The 17,420-nt window shown below is 41.9% G+C and overlaps 1 protein-coding gene across 4 annotated transcripts in view; it reads left to right on the forward strand.

Annotated features, from left to right (window-relative positions):
• ikzf2 (IKAROS family zinc finger 2) overlaps positions 1–10,653 on the forward strand; it is a 29,291-nt gene extending 18,638 nt beyond the window's left edge. For all 4 annotated transcript variants that reach the window (XM_036545280.1, XM_036545278.1, XM_036545277.1 and 1 more), the window contains 4 exons: positions 1,194–1,361; positions 6,647–6,784; positions 7,454–7,585; positions 9,820–10,653. In XM_036545280.1, coding sequence (XP_036401173.1) covers positions 1,194–1,361; positions 6,647–6,784; positions 7,454–7,585; positions 9,820–10,625 — 1,244 coding nt within the window. In that variant the 3' untranslated portion in view covers positions 10,626–10,653. The remainder of the gene's footprint in view (positions 1–1,193; positions 1,362–6,646; positions 6,785–7,453; positions 7,586–9,819) is intronic.
• The last annotated feature ends 6,767 nt before the right edge of the window (positions 10,654–17,420 follow it).

Below are 17,420 nucleotides of genomic sequence, written 5' to 3' on the forward strand. Positions count from 1 at the left end.
TATTATTTAATGGATGAACTTAGGACGTTCACTCATTGATTTTTTTTGACAGCTCTGTATGATGAATCAGTAATATAGTCTGTCTTTTATTTTTACTTTTTCTTTTCTTATCCCATGAAAAGTTGCTCACACACCAAACTACTTAATGGGTGTGGAGAGGGTTGCTATGTGGCAGAATACAATGGCTAAGATCTGGAATCATTCTCAAGGAAAATATCCCAGGAATCTTCCACAACCTGTTCCCTGCCCCAAAACTGACGTTATTACTCCGGTCAGGTCGTCGGTAGGGCCAGATCATATTTCACTTTTCCAAATGGCAGCTGCACAGAGGCTGCTTGCAGTCTGATACACCCTCTGGATCTGAGGGAGGCTGTCTCCCTGTTTGCTGACAGCGTACAGGCAGAGAAAAGAGATGCCTACTTTCAGGTTAACATGAAAGGTATGCAATGTAATGTAATCAGATCACAAGGAAATGTAATTCAAAATGAACTTCACTGACTTTAGTAGACCTCAAGACCCTTACATGTCTGTATTCATCCTTTTAGTTGACGAATTTGCTGGTAGGATCAGAGAAAATCAAATCCTGCCTGACTGTGGTGGTCTGGTGGTACTTGAGTTCTTTTGCTTTTATGATATAGACTACTGGGTAGAAAGACAGTTTGAGGAAAATATACACATGAAACTTGCTAACTCCGTTTATCCTGTCTCATATTTAACTGCAGTTCCTCCAGTAAATTTAGATTCCCATCCCATGGGTCTGTGTGTGGTTGTCACCCATCATCTGACTGTAGGCCCTACATGCGAGTGGAAATACTCCACATGATTGCATTTTGGTCTGACATTAGAGAGAAGAGAGAGCCAGTTTGCCGAGTGCTCTTAGGGTTTTAAGTCCTTCTTCTCATCACTTCAGACAGCATTTCCTGTTAGTCTCATGGTGAGATACCTAAATAAACCCGGGGAAAGCATTTGTAAATCAGCATTGGACAGACTATTTTCCTGAGGTTTTCAAATGAGCACATTTCTTTGGTTTACCTTAAAAGTGTCTAAGCTTTTGCCAGAAAACAATAAAAATCACTGAAATTCTCAATTAGGTTCGATAATTGCCATGTAAGTTGTAAAGAATGTAGTGTACCTTCAAAGGCCACTTGTTGCTGCACGAGAGCTGTTAAGAGTGATGCGTATCTGGTGTGCAGGTGACAGGCCGTTCCAGTGTAACCAGTGCGGCGTGGCCTTCACCCAGAAGGGCAACCTGCTGAGACACATCAAGCTCCACACGGGGGAGAAGCCCTTCAAGTGTCCCTTCTGCAGCTACGCCTGCCGGCGCCGCGATGCTCTAACCGGCCATCTACGCACACACTCAGGTCAGTCAGACTCTTCTCCCACAGTGCCTGTACCCAACAGTGTACACCACACACTTACCACACACTATCCAATGTCCTAATTACCTGCCTGCCCTCAAACAAACACACACATGCGCGCACACATACAAACACACATACATACACACACACATACACACATATATCCCTAGACCTTAGGTGTCTGATCAGCGCATCATACTATGGCAATGCAACACCTTGTATTGCTACCCACTAAAGGAAACCATTGCTAGCATGGCACCTTCTCACTGGTAGCTAATCACGCCCTGCTTCCTCTGCCTGGCTGCACGTCAGTGCAGTGGCATACCCTGCTACAGCTTGCTCAGCTTTGACGCTTCGCTCGGGCCTCGCAGACTCCACTCACCAAACCGCAGCCACTGGAGCCCGTGGGGCCCGGGCAAGCGGCAGGGTTTGGTGAGGACAGACCCGCGAGCGGCCTGGGTGCAGGGGTGCTCTCTGACCCACTTTCACATCGGCAGCTCGGTGTGTCCCCGTTCAGCGCTCGGCAGAACAGCGTGAGTCAGATGGAGCGATAGGCTCCTGCCTGGGCTCCGTGCGGCAGCAGTAGCCGGCCCGAGGCCTGTTCCCAGAAGCGCTGGAAGAGACGCGACATTTAAATACCGCACAAGCTGATCCCCACCCAGGTCACTGCTCTTGCTCTTCCGCTCTTTTTTCTTCACTCTCTCTCTCTCTCTCGCTCTCTCTCTCTCTCTCTCTCTCTCTCTCTCTCGCTCTCTCTCTGTCTCTCTCTCGCTCGATCTCTGTCTTTCTCGCTTGCTTTTTCTCTGATGACCTTTGCATTTGATGTCTCTAATGTCAGAATTTCCTGTTGTAGCATGGTTTCCCAAAGTCAATGCATTATTATTATTATTATTATTATTATTATTATTATTATTATTTAGGTTTTTACTTCATTCATTTATTTTAGCAGGGACTATGCAGGATATATTAATTGCACAGGGTTTATCTATGTATCCCATTTGCATCTCCAGTCCCTCGGACAAGAAGCCCGGTAATCCATTAAATACAATTATTGCAATGAAATACAATATTACTAGTATTTTTAATTTGGAAATTGGTTTCTGGAATACTCAGTGTTGATATTAGAGTCTGTGGAAGGACAGTGTTTTTGTCTTAGGAATTCTATACCACTATTATCTTCAGTAGTCGATTGAATTCAGTATTTTGGTCAGGAGCTTTAATAGCATTTAATAGCCTTTACATTTACATTTACATTTATTCACTTGGCAGACGCTTTTATCCAAAGCGACTTACATAGGTTACAGTTCTTTACAATGTTATCCATTTATACAGCTGGATATTTACTGAGGCAACTGTGGGTTAAGTACCTTGCCCAAGGGTACAGCAGCAGTGTCCCAGCGGGGATCGAACCGGCAACCTTTCGGTTACGAGTCCTGCTCCTTAACCACTATGCTACACTTCCCACCACCTTCCCACCAGAGGAGAAACCATCTGCAGTTTTGCAAAGCAGTGCAACTTTGTTCCAAAGAACACCCATGATACTAAATTGATTTGCTTTTTAGGATATTAAAAAAAAGGATATTACCATTTTTTAGAGAGACCTAGAAAACAAGAGGGAGAGTTGTAGCGATGGTAAGAAGGACAAAGGGAGCAAGGGAGGGAGAGAGCGAGAGCGAGAGAGAGAGATAGAGAAGAACTGATTGGAATGTCAGGAACTTCACAGCCATGAGAGGAACTGGCCAAACTACTGGGCCTCGCAACAGCTAACAAATGAAAGCCATCTCCCTCTCTCCTCCTCTCCCCTTTTCCCTCCCAAAACTCATAACCTGGGCGAAGTTCCCAGAAATCAGGTGTAGTGCAGAGAGCCACGCTCCAAGAAAGGCACACTTCAAAAGTGTGTTAAGCAGTACAGCTGCTTATGATTCACTGAGGTTGATTTCAGTACTACATTACTTCTATATTCTGATAGACTGTGTCACAATAAAGACATTTTGTTAGAGAATGTATTAGGTGGATGTAGTTAGCTATATATAGAGACCTTAAATGACTAATTAATGGGACATAAATACTACAGATGATACAGTTCATACAGTTGTTTTTAGCATTAAATTTATATCTACTTCATCATCCTTTTAGCAGTTAAAGAGAAGCAGTCAAAAAAAACAAACAAAAAAATGGAAAAACAGCTTTATCCCTGGCTACTTTTAGAGATCGCTTTCTTTGATGCTAACTGTTTAATCAGTTATTTAACTACCTGTGATGCTAATTATGTTAGCTATGATGCTAAGTACTTGTGATGCTAACAATGCTAGCTGGTTGTTTAGTGAATTTATTGTGGGTGGAGTGAGCATTACACTGATGGTGCAAGATCTAAAGAGGTGTTCACAATAACAGTTCTTCATGGCAGAAGTACTTTTTTGTGTTACTGTAACTAAAAAAAACATGCATTTTGGAAAAACAGTCTTCCAGTAAAACACAGAAGAAATCCCCGGAATCCCCAGCAACCAGCCAATGCCACTGAAATCGCTGAAGGTCATACAGAATCATACTAGTTAGCAAAGCAGTGTGTCTTGCTAAACCCAATCAGAACTGGTCAAATGAAGGACTGAGGTTATTTACAAAAAGAAAGAGAAAGGATGCCTTTCTTTCCCTTTTCTTTTTTGGCTTTGTCTGCTCATTAAAAATATGGTTCAGTCTAGCCATTTAACCAACCTTTGAACCTGTCCCCAGATGCACTGTACCTTAAGAAATTCATATGGTGGAAAATCTGTCTCACATTATCAAGACAATACAAAGCATGCCATCATTTTGATATCACAAGTTCCCCTTTTCTAGCCTAACTTATCACAGCCGAGCAGACTATTTTGGAATCTCAACTGAAGAACAGTTAATGAAGCAGACTTTTTTTTGTCATGTCTGTCTGTTATTAGCAAAAGGGTTGCAAGGTGGCTTTATCAATGAACAAACAAATCGCGTGTGATGTGCACGCGCGTGTATTTGCTCGTGGGTACGCTTGCATGCCTTTGTGAGCCCGGGGTTGCCCCAAAGCACAGATGACAGTTTGCAGGTGCGATGGCATGTGATCACTGGACCAAACACTTCAGTTTGTTTCACTCACTGTGTAGACTCTGTATGCAGTAGATACAGAATCATTCCATCAGTCTCGTCAATTCATAATGAAACTGTAAAGTATTGAAGATTTTTAACCCGTGATAATTTCCTTTAAATTCAGGGAAGTAAACTAGAGCCTACTCACAAAATAACATATGAACAACTGAAATGAGTGTTCGCAAATCAAAGTCAAGAAATAGGTACACCATGTATTGCACAGATGCATGTTTGTATGTATGCATGTACACTCACATTTTAAATGGTAGATGTATAATAATATAATAGTAATATACCAATAGTATAATGGTAGATAATAGATATTTTACTATCTATTGTTTTGCGATTTTACAGGGAAAGTAAGTAATTTTACCGTGTGTTACACTCTTGGTGTATTTGCTGTTGTCATCACATAGAAGAGAAATCCAATGATCTTTAATTTATAAATACAAAAATGGCGCCTTGTAAAGTGAAATAGAAAGAGACTATGAGATTAGTAATAGTAGTAGTCAGAAAGTACAAGTTGACAGTTCTAGTAAGTGTATGGTGGACGTGGGTGTCTGTTCTCATGACATTATTAGTAACCTTTCACCCTGTGCCTCAGAGTGAAAACAGATTGTGTCTTTGAAGAAGAGGGTGGGAACCCTGGGAGTGTTTTCACACATAACCACATCTGCTTATAGCCTTAATGGGCCTCCTCATGTGTGACATGCGACTGCAACTGCCCGATAAAGAAGCAACCATTTAAAGAAAGCAGCGAGTGAGGCTTTGTGAGCCCCAAAACAAGAGGATATTGCATGTTTAGTAGCTCCCTGATTTGAACCAATCATGCTGTTTTCCGGTGCAGAGCAAAGTTCTGTTATTGGTTCAGACAAGTCAGTGATTGACAGTACATGGTAGCCTCTAACAGGATGCAAGTATTCAGACTAACACCAGCAGTGAATTTCTCATGAGTGACATTTATTCGGTGCTTGTACCTGATTAAAAGAAAGGATAGCAGGCATATTTGGAGAAAGATACTGAGGTCTGATAAGGAGTGGAATCTAATCCTGGCTATATGGTTTGGCCCTCCGCTTTGAATAAAAATGATAAGGTTTATCATTTTTGCTAATTGCAGCTTGAAATAAAAGGGAAAGAATTACTAAGTTAACGAAGGTAACACGACCTGTAGGCATTACATTATGTTAAATTATTTGTAAAGTAACATGAAGTCATTTAGCAGACGCTCTTATCCAGAGCAACTTACATACAATACAATTGTATCTATTTACACAGCTGGATATTTACTATTGCAATTTTGCAATTTTGGGTTAAGTATATTGCCCCAGGGTATAACAGTACTGTCCTAGTGGGCAATTAAACCGGCAACCTTTTGGTTACAAGCCCTGCTTCTTGCCAAAATGCCACATTGCTGTCCTTCCCAAAGACAAGCAGAGTGAATTCCATCCCAGTAGGGTTATTTGTCCTCAGTGCTTCTCTATACACTGCACCTATCCCTGAGTCTGCTGGCACACAGGACTGTCGGAGAGATTTGAGTTTCCCCTGCCTGAATCCAGGAGGAGTTGAGATGTCGTTTCTCTGCAGCCTCCACCACTCACCCTCCTGAATCCCCCATGGGAAACCCATTGGCAAGCTCGCCCGTGTCTCATCCGTCTGGTGCTTCAGAGTCGCCCCGGTGTTGACCCAGTCTCAGTGGAACTGAGAATGAATCACTTAAAACAACCACAGCCATGGCTGAACAGAAGGCACAGGCTGTGCTTTTTTTCCCTCCTGCTTACTATCACAGTTATCATTCGCCTCATCGAGGGGCAGGGTTTTGCACAGCTGTAGTGAACTCGGTTGTACTCTCGGCCGATTCAGGTTTTCCTGAGTGTTTGAGAAACTGGGCTGGAGCAAGCTGCCCACTCCTGCTCAGTCTCATTGGTAGAAACTGTGTGGGAAAACCAGATGGAGACTGCTAACCTCCCACAGCCCTGGTTTTTTTGTCACATCATCTCAAGTAACCATTCACTAATCTCCTTCACACCCGCCACCTATGGTAATGACATTCTACAGTGGGGCGCATTGCTATATTTGGTTTGCGGGGGCTTGTTCTATCAATAAATGAATGAAGTTGAGCTGGGCGTATGGTCTGAATGAGTCGATTGTTTTTTGATGTGCTGTTCTCTCTTTAACAGTGGGCAAACCGCACAAGTGCAACTACTGTGGGCGGAGCTACAAACAGCGTACGTCATTGGAGGAGCACAAAGAGCGCTGTCATAACTACCTGCAGAGTGTCAACATGGACTCCACCCCCAATGCCAGACCATATCAAGGTGGGTAGGCCAGGAAGGGCTTATGCAGACATTGGTTGTGGATGTGGCTTGAAGAAAATGATAGAATGGTTGACTTTCTTGAAGTACATTTGGTTAAGGTCGGCATCTGACAGATTCTTTATTTGAAAAGAAAATGTGCATTTTTGTTACACATTTAAACGGAATTGTTTAAAATGTGATAATACCAAACTAACAAAATTTATAGCACTTTGTCAACTTAGATTTTTATGTACATCCAAAGTTGATTGGCCCATGGATTCTGTTGAAATCAGGATCAATAGTCATACATATTTAAAGTAGTAACTCTCTTATACTACATATTTGTTATTACTGCTGCTACCTTTAGTTTGTTTTGATGGATTCAATATATTTGTATAATCATATAACTTGATATAGTTTCACCAGAACCAAAGTATTCATAAGTTAACTCGACCAGTTAATGGTTACTTTAAAGAACTCTGACCTGAAGTGAATTTGAAAGTTTGATGGTTACTGACATTATCTCTAACATATGTAATCATATATGAGACATTACTGTAAACCAAACAAAATGTTAACAGTGACCGATACCCCTACGGTCCACTGGCACTGTCGGTCAGATGTGTGATGACCGTAGACTGCCTCCTCTTATTGAAAGACACTCACCCCTCATCTCCACCTCAAACTCAGGTGACGTCCCGCAGGATCCGAAGCCCACAATGGACACCATGTCCATGGTGGCGTTCGACCGGCCGCCTGTGATCGAGAGACTGCAGGGGAACGTGGGCAAGAGGAAGAGCACCACACCACAGAAGTTTGTGGGTGAGCGTCACGGTGTCGCTGTGGTGTACAGGCTGGTTTACGTTACATTATATTATTGGCATTTAGCAGACGCTCTTATCCAGCGCTACTTACATAGCTTACAATTTTTTATGTGTTACCAGTTTATACAGCTGGATATTTACTGAACCAATTCTAGGTTAAGTACCCAAGGGTACAGCATCAGTGCCAGTGGTTCAACAGGGAATTGAACCAGCAACCTTTCAGTTACGAGTCCTGTTCCTTACCACTATGCTACACTGCCGCTCCAGTTCAGTGAGTGTTACTGAGTGACCCCCCCCCCCCCCCCCCTCCCCCCAAGGTAGCAGCAAGGCTTCAATCTCACCACCATTAGGCAGAAATGGCACAAAGTATATCCATGGCCCCTGATGCCCCCACAACAGCGCTCACTGTTTGTGCATTGAAAACACGAGTCCCTTTTGCAGTGGCGGTTTCTGTTCTAACTCATGAATCTAAGAGAGCACCTCTATGTTCCCAAGAGAATATTCCACTTAGTATTGATTAAAAAAAATGCTAAAATGGGTTTGACCACAGTACAACGCCTAAACACTTTCTGATGTACAAAACACACACCCGTCAGTTGCAGCTAGCACGGTGACTACTTTGGTGTCCTTGCAATACAGAAAATACGTTTTGTCCAATTCTTGTAAGTGATTCTTGTCAGTGCAGTATTGTATTTGGGTTTTTGTTGGTTTGCCCCCAAAGATTTTGCTCAATCTTTTATCAGTGATTCTCATAAGACGAGATTGCTGTAGGAGGATATATTCACCACAGGCAATGAGTAATCAGAAACTGTGACTTTGAAGCGGCAGGTCGACATTTACTCACTTCCATAGCAATAAGCCAAAGGTTTCATTTGGAGTGTTTTTTTTTTTTTTTTGTGAACCTGTGTTTGGTTTTTTTGGTTTGTTTAAATATTTTGTCAGTAACTTCACAGGCAACAACCTTTAGCCCTGTAAAATCCAGGACAGACATAATAGTCTTTTCAAAACTAATTTTAAAAATTTGAAAGACTGTCATCTACAGGTTAGTTTTTTTGCAGGATGTGAAATATTATAATTCGACTGCACAGTCGCTTTTTTTTTGTATGAAATAGAAATGCAGAATTTCTACATATATTTCTACATACACCTATTTCCACAGGAAAAAAAATTAAGAATAAACGAACTTGAAAACATGCTCACTAACTACATTTCTGCTGCATATGGGACAGGACTCTGCTATTTCAAATGAAAAAGACCTTTCCACCCATAGCTTGGATAGACAGTTTTCCCATGGATCATGCTTCAGTTATTTTCCATTGAATGGTTTCTGATGGTTTTGTTGCTTATTGTTTGGGAAAAAAAATGTTTTTCACGTTGATTATTTTTCCTGATATTTTTGCAGCATAGTTTTGAAACACTGACAGAAAGAGAGAGAGAGAGAGAGTCAAGAAAAAAGTAGATTAGATGAGCAGAAGAAATGTTTTTCACTTTGTGGTTTGGCACACCTGTTGCTCTACCATCGCTCTTATCGAGTGGAAGCGAAGCTACTCACCGCATCCATGTTTTGCAGGGGTTAAACCCTTATTTTGGCTATCATGCCTCAGACGGGGCTTTCCACCATTTAAAAGCCCATCCCCAGAAGTGAAAACACAAGAAAACAGTGCAAGCTGTTCTTCAGCCCCAGAGCATTTTCTGCTGCCTGAATCTTCTTGTAGATGTGATGTGGTGAGAGTAATTGTCATCACATTGTAACGTAGAGTTTGATGTTAGCCCCACTGTTACTGATTTCATTAATAATTACCTGGTGGCTGGTTTGTGGCATAGTAGGAAAAAGACTGATGAAGCTGTACTTGGAACACACATGTTGTACACAGAACACATACCATTCTCTAGAATGGATGACTTGTATAGTAAATTCTTTCATTGCATGTGTTACTCATTTAGTGTAAAGTGTAAATTATAATACAGTACCTTGGGCCTGACTCAAACTTGCCAAAACTGCCATGCATAAGTTCTGAGTAACCCAAAATCTTGGTATACCAAAACGCAAATTTTCATGGAAAGTAAAACTACATTTTACCGTGTTATTCAGAATAAAAGCCACCTACCTTGTGGTTGGGGTGAATCTTTGAATCTCTACAGCAGTGTGTGTCATCATAATGTGCATTGTGACTGGCTACTGATGATTCAGATTCAATTTCAGTTTGTGATGAGAATGTTTTTTCTCTGCAGGTGAGAAGCTGGTACGCTACGGTTACCCGGAGATGGGCTATGAGATTGGGCTGAAGTATGAGAAGGAGGCAGAGCTGATGCAAGCTCACATGATGGACCAGGCCATCAACAACGCTATATCCTACCTGGGTGCTGACTCCCTGCGGTCCCAAATGCCGCACCCGCCGATTTCCATGGCTGAGGTGGTACCCATGATCAACCCCCTCTTCCCCCAGGTCTACCCCATGGGGCCCCGCGTGGACCGGCCCAGCAGCCGGGAAGCCGCACCCCCGCCACTCCCTCCCCCCGAATTCCCCCCCTCTGCTAACGGCCCCCTCTCCCTCGTGCGGCCCCGGAACCTGCAGGCCCACCGGGAGGAGTCGCCCAACAACAGCTGCCTGGACTCCCCCAACTCAGAGCGCAGCAGCCCCCAGGAGAAATTGGGCCCCCCTCCAAACCACGCCCCCGGGGCTGTGTCCAGCCCCGCCTACAGCAGGGAAGATGGGCGGGGAGCAGAGCCAGGCGCCCGGGAGGTGATGGAGGCAGCGGTGGCCAGGGCAAATGCGGCGGCGGCGGCAGCGGCAGCTGCAGCAGAGCGCCCCACCAGCGGGGACGTCTTCCGCGTCTTCAGCAGGGAGGGCCGGGAGCTGAGGGCCTTTCGCTGCGAGCACTGCCGCGTGCTCTTCCTGGACCACGTCATGTACACCATCCACATGGGCTGCCACGGCTACCGGGACCCTCTGGAGTGCAACATCTGCGGCTACCACAGCCGGGACCGCTACGAGTTCTCCTCGCACATCGTCCGCGGGGAACACACCTTCCACTAAGTGGCAGGAAACTGTAGAGCTGTGTACTCCCTGGAGGAGCTGGTCTGCTTCTGTAGTGCAACAGTGCATCTCTGTATATACACATATATATATATAAACATATGTGTGTGAGTGTATATACGTATATATATATATATATATATATATATATATACATGAATGAGTGAATGGCATGAATTAGTATATTGAACAAATACATGAAGGTCTGGGTCCAAGACATATAATTTTTCTTTTTGTCTGAAGGTGGGAAGAATAGAAAAAAGGTGATTGATGAAGTAACAAACAGTGGTTTTATTTGTTTTCTTCCCCATAAAAGAGGTGCACCAGCGAGTGTTCCTTCTCAGGGTAAATCTCTGAAGTCCGAGTCTTTTCAGAGCAGCTATACATGTAAAATGTTATGAAGTCTCATGAGTAACTCTTTTCCTCTAAGAGCATATATATATATTCATTATGTGGCAGATCATTATTACTCTGAAGTTTACATACCACTGTGCTTCTCATTGTGCTTTCATTGTGTCCGTCTTCCATAATTATACCCACCTCAAATTTTCCAACTCTATACACACAACCGGACTGTTTCTACAGACAAGCGTCCAGTGTATTACGTGGTTATAACTATGTAACACATGCAAGATAGAGTTATTGTTCAGTTTTTTTTTTTTTAAATTACTATCTATATGATCACATTTCTACATATTTTTATATTGACATGGATCTTTGTGGCTGTATGCTGTGCCTCAGATGTACCTTGGTGCAATTATGGATCAGTTTATGATGTACACTGTCAAAGAACCTAAGAGTCTGGTTTCTCCCTGTGATTTTAAAGAGCAGTGAGCTATAGGTAAAAGCATGGACTATGAAGAGTACACATTAGACTATGGCTCTGTGTGAAGGGATGTCAAGTTTCTAGGGGTTTTTTATGTGCCCAGGCAGTACGGTAAGTCAGATGTCACTCAATAGAGCAACACTTTCTTTTTGACATCAGCGCTAGGCTGGTTGTGTGGGAACGTGAGGCGACCTGGTTTCATCACCACATGAAAGCTTGAGTTTCACCTGGGCAGACTTTGGAAGATGACATGTATGAGAGTTAAAATCATTCCATGACTGGCACCTTAGCTGGGCTTGCTCGTTGCTTCAGTTGCCCCCCCCCCCCCAACTGAAGAGATTGCACTAGACCAGTGCAGCTAGTAGGGTAATGATTGATCCTAGACACCTTCCTTTGTGAATGTGTCTTTTTTTGTGATGTTGGGGTATGCTTCAATAGGAAATATTCATCAGCCACACCTGAGGGCACAAATATTTCAGTAGCTTTTAATCAGCTTCATAATGGTGGGAGTGATGGCTGAAATATAGTGGTGTCACACTCTGTGTCATACAGGCATTCATCTAGGAATCATAGGTGAGAATTTGTCTTGGTCATCAGCTGTGATTTTTCTTTCCTTTTCTGTTTCTTTTATATAATTTTATTCGCTGAAATGTTGTTTGTTCCACACAGAAGATATGTAAAAGTTTTGTGTCTGTCACTCCTGTTTTTTTGGTTTTTTTTTTAGTTTTTAAAGTTCACTGCTTGTCATCACACAGTTAATCTAGCAAACCCAACTGTGAATGCATAACATTTTGACATTTTTAAGGCAGCAATGTTCTCTGTTGCCGAGGCAAGTCGCAGAAGAAAGCACTCTGAAAAATACCTCCCAAATGTCTGCAGCTGTGCTGGGAGCACAAAAGGCCAGGAGGGTCTGTTCTTGTGCTTGTAACCGTAGCATTTTCAGTATCCAGATTTACTACATTGACAACATCCACATCTCTCCCACACCTGTCCTGTTGCCGCTGCGTAGGCAAAGCTCCTGCTCAGATTGACTGTATAAATGCTCACTTGAAATGAGTAGATAGAAAGCAATGTACAGTATGCACTTTATGCTAAGCACTGAATATGTCTTTTTTTAATGCTGTACAAGTGGTTTACGGTTATATCGCACATCCAGGAGGGGTAGTGGACCACAGTTGTGTTTGTCTGAGCCCAAACTCACACTTAGCTCTTTGCGTCATGTGTTGGTAGCTGTTTATATTCTGCCGTAATCTACGCTACAAATCAGTGTGTGAATTACCTTGCTTTCCAAACACACCTCAGATTCCTACACGATACCAATTCTAAGGCTGGGTGCTGGATTTGCTACTTTACCGAGTTCCACAGTATTTGTAACTGTTACAAATTGTGAGAACCAGTTGCTAGAACAAAGGCTTTAAAAGTGGTTTACATCATCATCTTATACAATATCATGCATATACTTTGCATGAGTGTTTACTTCTCCAAAGCAAAGGAGTGGATAATTTTGTTTGTATTTATTTGTGTTATTTTCTTTTCTAAATGGTATTAAGCAGTCACATAAATGTTTTATTTTTACATGTGTATTATGCAGATTTTGAATATGTAATGTTTTATGATTTTTTTCAGCCTGTATTACTTCCTACTGCTCTCTCTTATTGCTTGCTGTGCATTATGTTGAACATGGTTGAAGCCACAAACTGTTTTCCAGAAGACCTGTGACTTTCCTGTTATGTTTGTGTGTGTGTTTCCATGGCAACCTGTTATTTCTACCTTTTGGGTGGTGATTAATATTCTCTCCTAAATTAGAGTAGTTTTTTCTCATCACTTTTTTTGTCCATATGCAGATATGAGCATCCTATTTTCTGCTATAAACAGGAGAGATGTTTACTCTATATTTAGTATAAGTCTAGGATTTATCTTTCTTCAAAAAGTAACTTAGAATTGGGCAGATATGTTTTTTTGAAGGTCAGTTGAGAATGTCTCAAGGAGTCCATTATGTTACACCATTACTGACGTTTTCATCAATTTTCTTTCTTTCTTTTCCTTTCTTCTTTCTTTAAAGTATCCTCACTATGGTTTAGCAGCATCGCATCAGCAATGGAAGAATTGGCTTCACTCATTAGTGTGGTCATTATGGATGTCTTAAGCTTTAAAGTCCTCAGTAGTGTTTGTTACTTCTTGTTGCAGTCTATATTTTATTGCATGACATGATGCCCTGAAGTCCACTGGTAAGGAAATCATTGTTATAGAAACTGCCCTCGCTTTGAAGATCCCTCTGCAAGAACCGTGAATTTATTGTGAGAAGGCAGAACAATTTGACATGTAGCCCTACAGTAGCTCATAAGGAGTGGAATGCTTTTTCACTACTCTCTTGTACATGGAAAGGAATTTTGTATATCAACATTAATATTTTTTTTGTTTTTAGGCTGGGGTAACTTAAGTGCAAAGAAGTATTAAAATGCACTTGGAGCGCCAAAACAAATGTCACATTGTTATCGACTCAATACTTGTACTGCTTATATTTATTTTATTATATCTCTGGAAAGGTGGGGAAGGCTTTTTTTTTTTTTTTTTAAGTTTTTCTGACTTGAGTTAAGGTTTTTGACTTCACACTCCATACAGACTGGTTGAAGAATGGACAAAATTGAAGAGGAATATGAAGAATCTCTTAATATGGCAGCAGCTTATGAACACATGGGGACAGTTTTGAAAATCATGACAATTGGATATACTTGAAACCATGGAAACGCGGTATAACTTAGAGTGCATTTTACATAGGAAAAGTGCAATAGAGTGCTATTTTTTCAGAGTTATAATGTGTAAATAGTTTCATGAAAAGTGAATAAATTTTTGAAGTCCTCTTTCTGCAAACCAACAAACTGGAAGTGGAAAAGGTTGCAGTTTTGATACATACATATATATATATATATATATATATATACACACACAAGTTGCATATATTTTGGTACTAATTTTGAAATGGGGTTTACTGTGTTTTGTTTGCTATGCTTAGTCAAATAAATGTAGGGAACTCAGGTACTTATGTTTGCTTTGTTGCTTATTTCATATGGCCACCTTTCACATTTGTATTTTAAAATCCAAATTTAGACTTCCTTGTAAATGGGGCTGTTCTGGGGGTGGGGGTGGGGGAGGGGGGGTCCAGTTTTGCTTTTGTTTTCTTTTGTACAATCTGCAAGAGGATTAAAAGATGTTTGTTTATTTAAGTGTGCACTGCCCAGCAATGTTTTTGATGAAGACAGTGTAGTGCAGTGCTGCGTTTCTGAAGCATGGGACATTTCTGCATTAAATACTGATATAACTGTCTGACTTTGTGTGTCTTTTTTCCGATGGGGCGGGGGTGGGGGGGGGGTGAGGGGTGTGGTGTCAGCACGGACATGGAAGTGCAGAGTGTACAAGGTGTACGATGATTCAAACGCTCAGAGAAACAATGAGAGCCGTGCTTCGGAAAGCTCTGATTAGACATTTTTTTGCAGAGTGCAGGCTCTCATGAATTAAAGGTTGTGCATGTATGTGTGAGTCACACTGCATGTGTCATGGTGGCTTGTTGCACTGACACCTTTGCCTGAAACCCTTGTAAACCTGACCCGTGTAAGTGAAAAAGCTTCTGTTTCCATCGTGCTGCACTGTCCCTTTTCCCCTGCAGCCATCACACCTCGCATGTATGTAAACCACAGTCCCTTCACCCCCCACCCCCCCCCCTCCACTGAGCACACCGCTGTGTCAGAGAGCAGGAGCGGCTTTCAGCTCATGACTCTGCCGTAGTTTCAGAGCAGTCTGGGAAAGTTCCTGGTGCCTGAACATTGCTGCTGTTCCTGTTCCAAAGTCCATTTCCTGTTGCTTCTGACTGATCGGTTTATCGTGGGCCTACATTCCGTCCACTCCCACTTAAGCTTTAGCTTTTAGCTTTGTTCCGTTTGCCTTTTGTAATATGCTAGCAACGATATGTTAGTACTACTCTGATAGTCACGGAAATGAACAGAAATTAATGTCGTAACAGTTCAGTTGGATAACTAAATTTGACTTCATGGTGAATTGCTTGGCTGGAGTGTTGTAATTGGTTAGACAGAATCACTGGCCTTATGTCCAAGCCAGGAAAAGTTATGGAAACTTATTACCACAAAAGTCTATGCAATTCAAATCAATAACACTGTCATAGGCTACATATGGCTGAGAGGTGAGATCACTGAAATCTGTACCTGAGGTCTGCTTTTATATACTGTAGCATGTTATCTGTATTTCTGAAGAAAGAACGAAGAAAGCAGTCATCTGTGTAAATGTAAAACTCATGCTGTATTAGGGGGTCAAATAAGCTATGTTTTTAATGCTTTTTGCAGTGACGACTTTATATTTGTCTCCAGATGTTTACCTGTTTGTTGAATAACCTTTGACTGCCGTGTGTCCTCACCTCTGCTCTTTTCCTTTAGAGTACAACCAAAGGGTGGCCCCAGTGATGGCAGCAGAGACGACCTCCACACCTGTGCCTGCCTCTGTCGTTGTTATGCCCTGAATGAATGGGAGGCGAAAAGATGGTATCTCTCAGAAGAGCACGTTAGACAAGCACTACAGTCAAAAAGAGATAAGCACCCTTCCCCAAGTGATGAAACACCCGTAATCAAAGTGTCTTGAGACAATAGCGTTGCCACACAGGCCTTCGCGATCACGCTCGGTGACACAAACGTTACTGTGCTGATTCTGGTTGAGGCGGGGGCTTAAAGACTTTGTTGAAGTGATTGTTCTCAGGCGCGCTTGCGCTTGCTTTTGTATACGCTGTTGCCTCTGTTTCTCAGCTGCTACGCTGATCTTGCCCGAACTTTGTTTCTATCTGCAGTGTGACCTTTCTACCCTCGCCTTCCGCGCTTCTGTCAGCCATAGCTGTCAGATTGAGTCCCCAGAAGGCCACAGCGTCTCATGAGTATCTTCCCCAGTGTCTGAGCTCATTCACTTTGGTCATGTAACCATGATATAAGGGAATATTTTGCAAGAGAAAAAAAACAATATCAGTCGCATTTTGTAATGATGCTCATGACTAAATCATAATTCCTCATGGTAGACTTGTAATAAATGTGCATCTTTGCAAAATGAATTCAAAAGAAATGATTGCTAGAAAGTCGCTAATGAAAAATACATGCTAGCCAGCCTCATGGTTAAGGCTAGTACTAGATGAATGAGATGAATGAGATGTGAAAATTTTGGCTATTTGCAGGCAAGAATTCAGACAGGAAACTGGAAGAGTGCACAAAGGTAATTCTTTGTTTTTACTCAATAAATGAATAAAATCTGTGGTTTTCAGTTGGTTTAAAGTAAAAATGCCCTGTTTTTATCAATGATGAATGCAACAGAGTATGTAGTTGTGTGAACTGAGATCAAATTACTGAGGCAAATTGCCAATAACTGAGTAGTCTCACTTGTAGATATAAGCCATGTTTTCCATAAATAAGATCACCGTATTAAAACAGTAATGTATGAAATAATGAATTTTCCTATTTTCTTTCTTCATGTTTTGTTTATATCATAATTATAGAGCAATAAATTAAAAAAGAAACCCACTCATTAAACTAAGCTCAGTACTTCAAGTACCCATTTGTTAACGAGACCTCTGTTTTATATGCAGAGAGGTCATATTTGGTAATATGGTCATATTGGTTATATTTCGTTTGGCAGGACAGAGAACTGTCTCACTAATTTATATTGGCATGTAGACAATATTCATGTGCTGGGCTGGTGAGTAAAACCATAATAAAAACTACTGAAGGCTGGAGAGAGGCTGCTTCTTCATGTAAGATCCTTATTGAAAACACAAGAATATCTGCTTCCCACTTTGAATGTAACTCCAGTCAGGCTTTGAACCAAAGCCATGGGCAATCGGGACATGGGAATGTTTGGCGGGTCTGGACTCCTGCCATCAGAGTGTGGCCCATGGCTCAGTGCATTTAGGGCCAGCGCCGGGG

Source organism: Megalops cyprinoides, chromosome 14 (genome assembly GCF_013368585.1).
Source record: "Megalops cyprinoides isolate fMegCyp1 chromosome 14, fMegCyp1.pri, whole genome shotgun sequence".
NCBI classification, from domain to species: Eukaryota; Metazoa; Chordata; class Actinopteri; order Elopiformes; family Megalopidae; genus Megalops; species Megalops cyprinoides.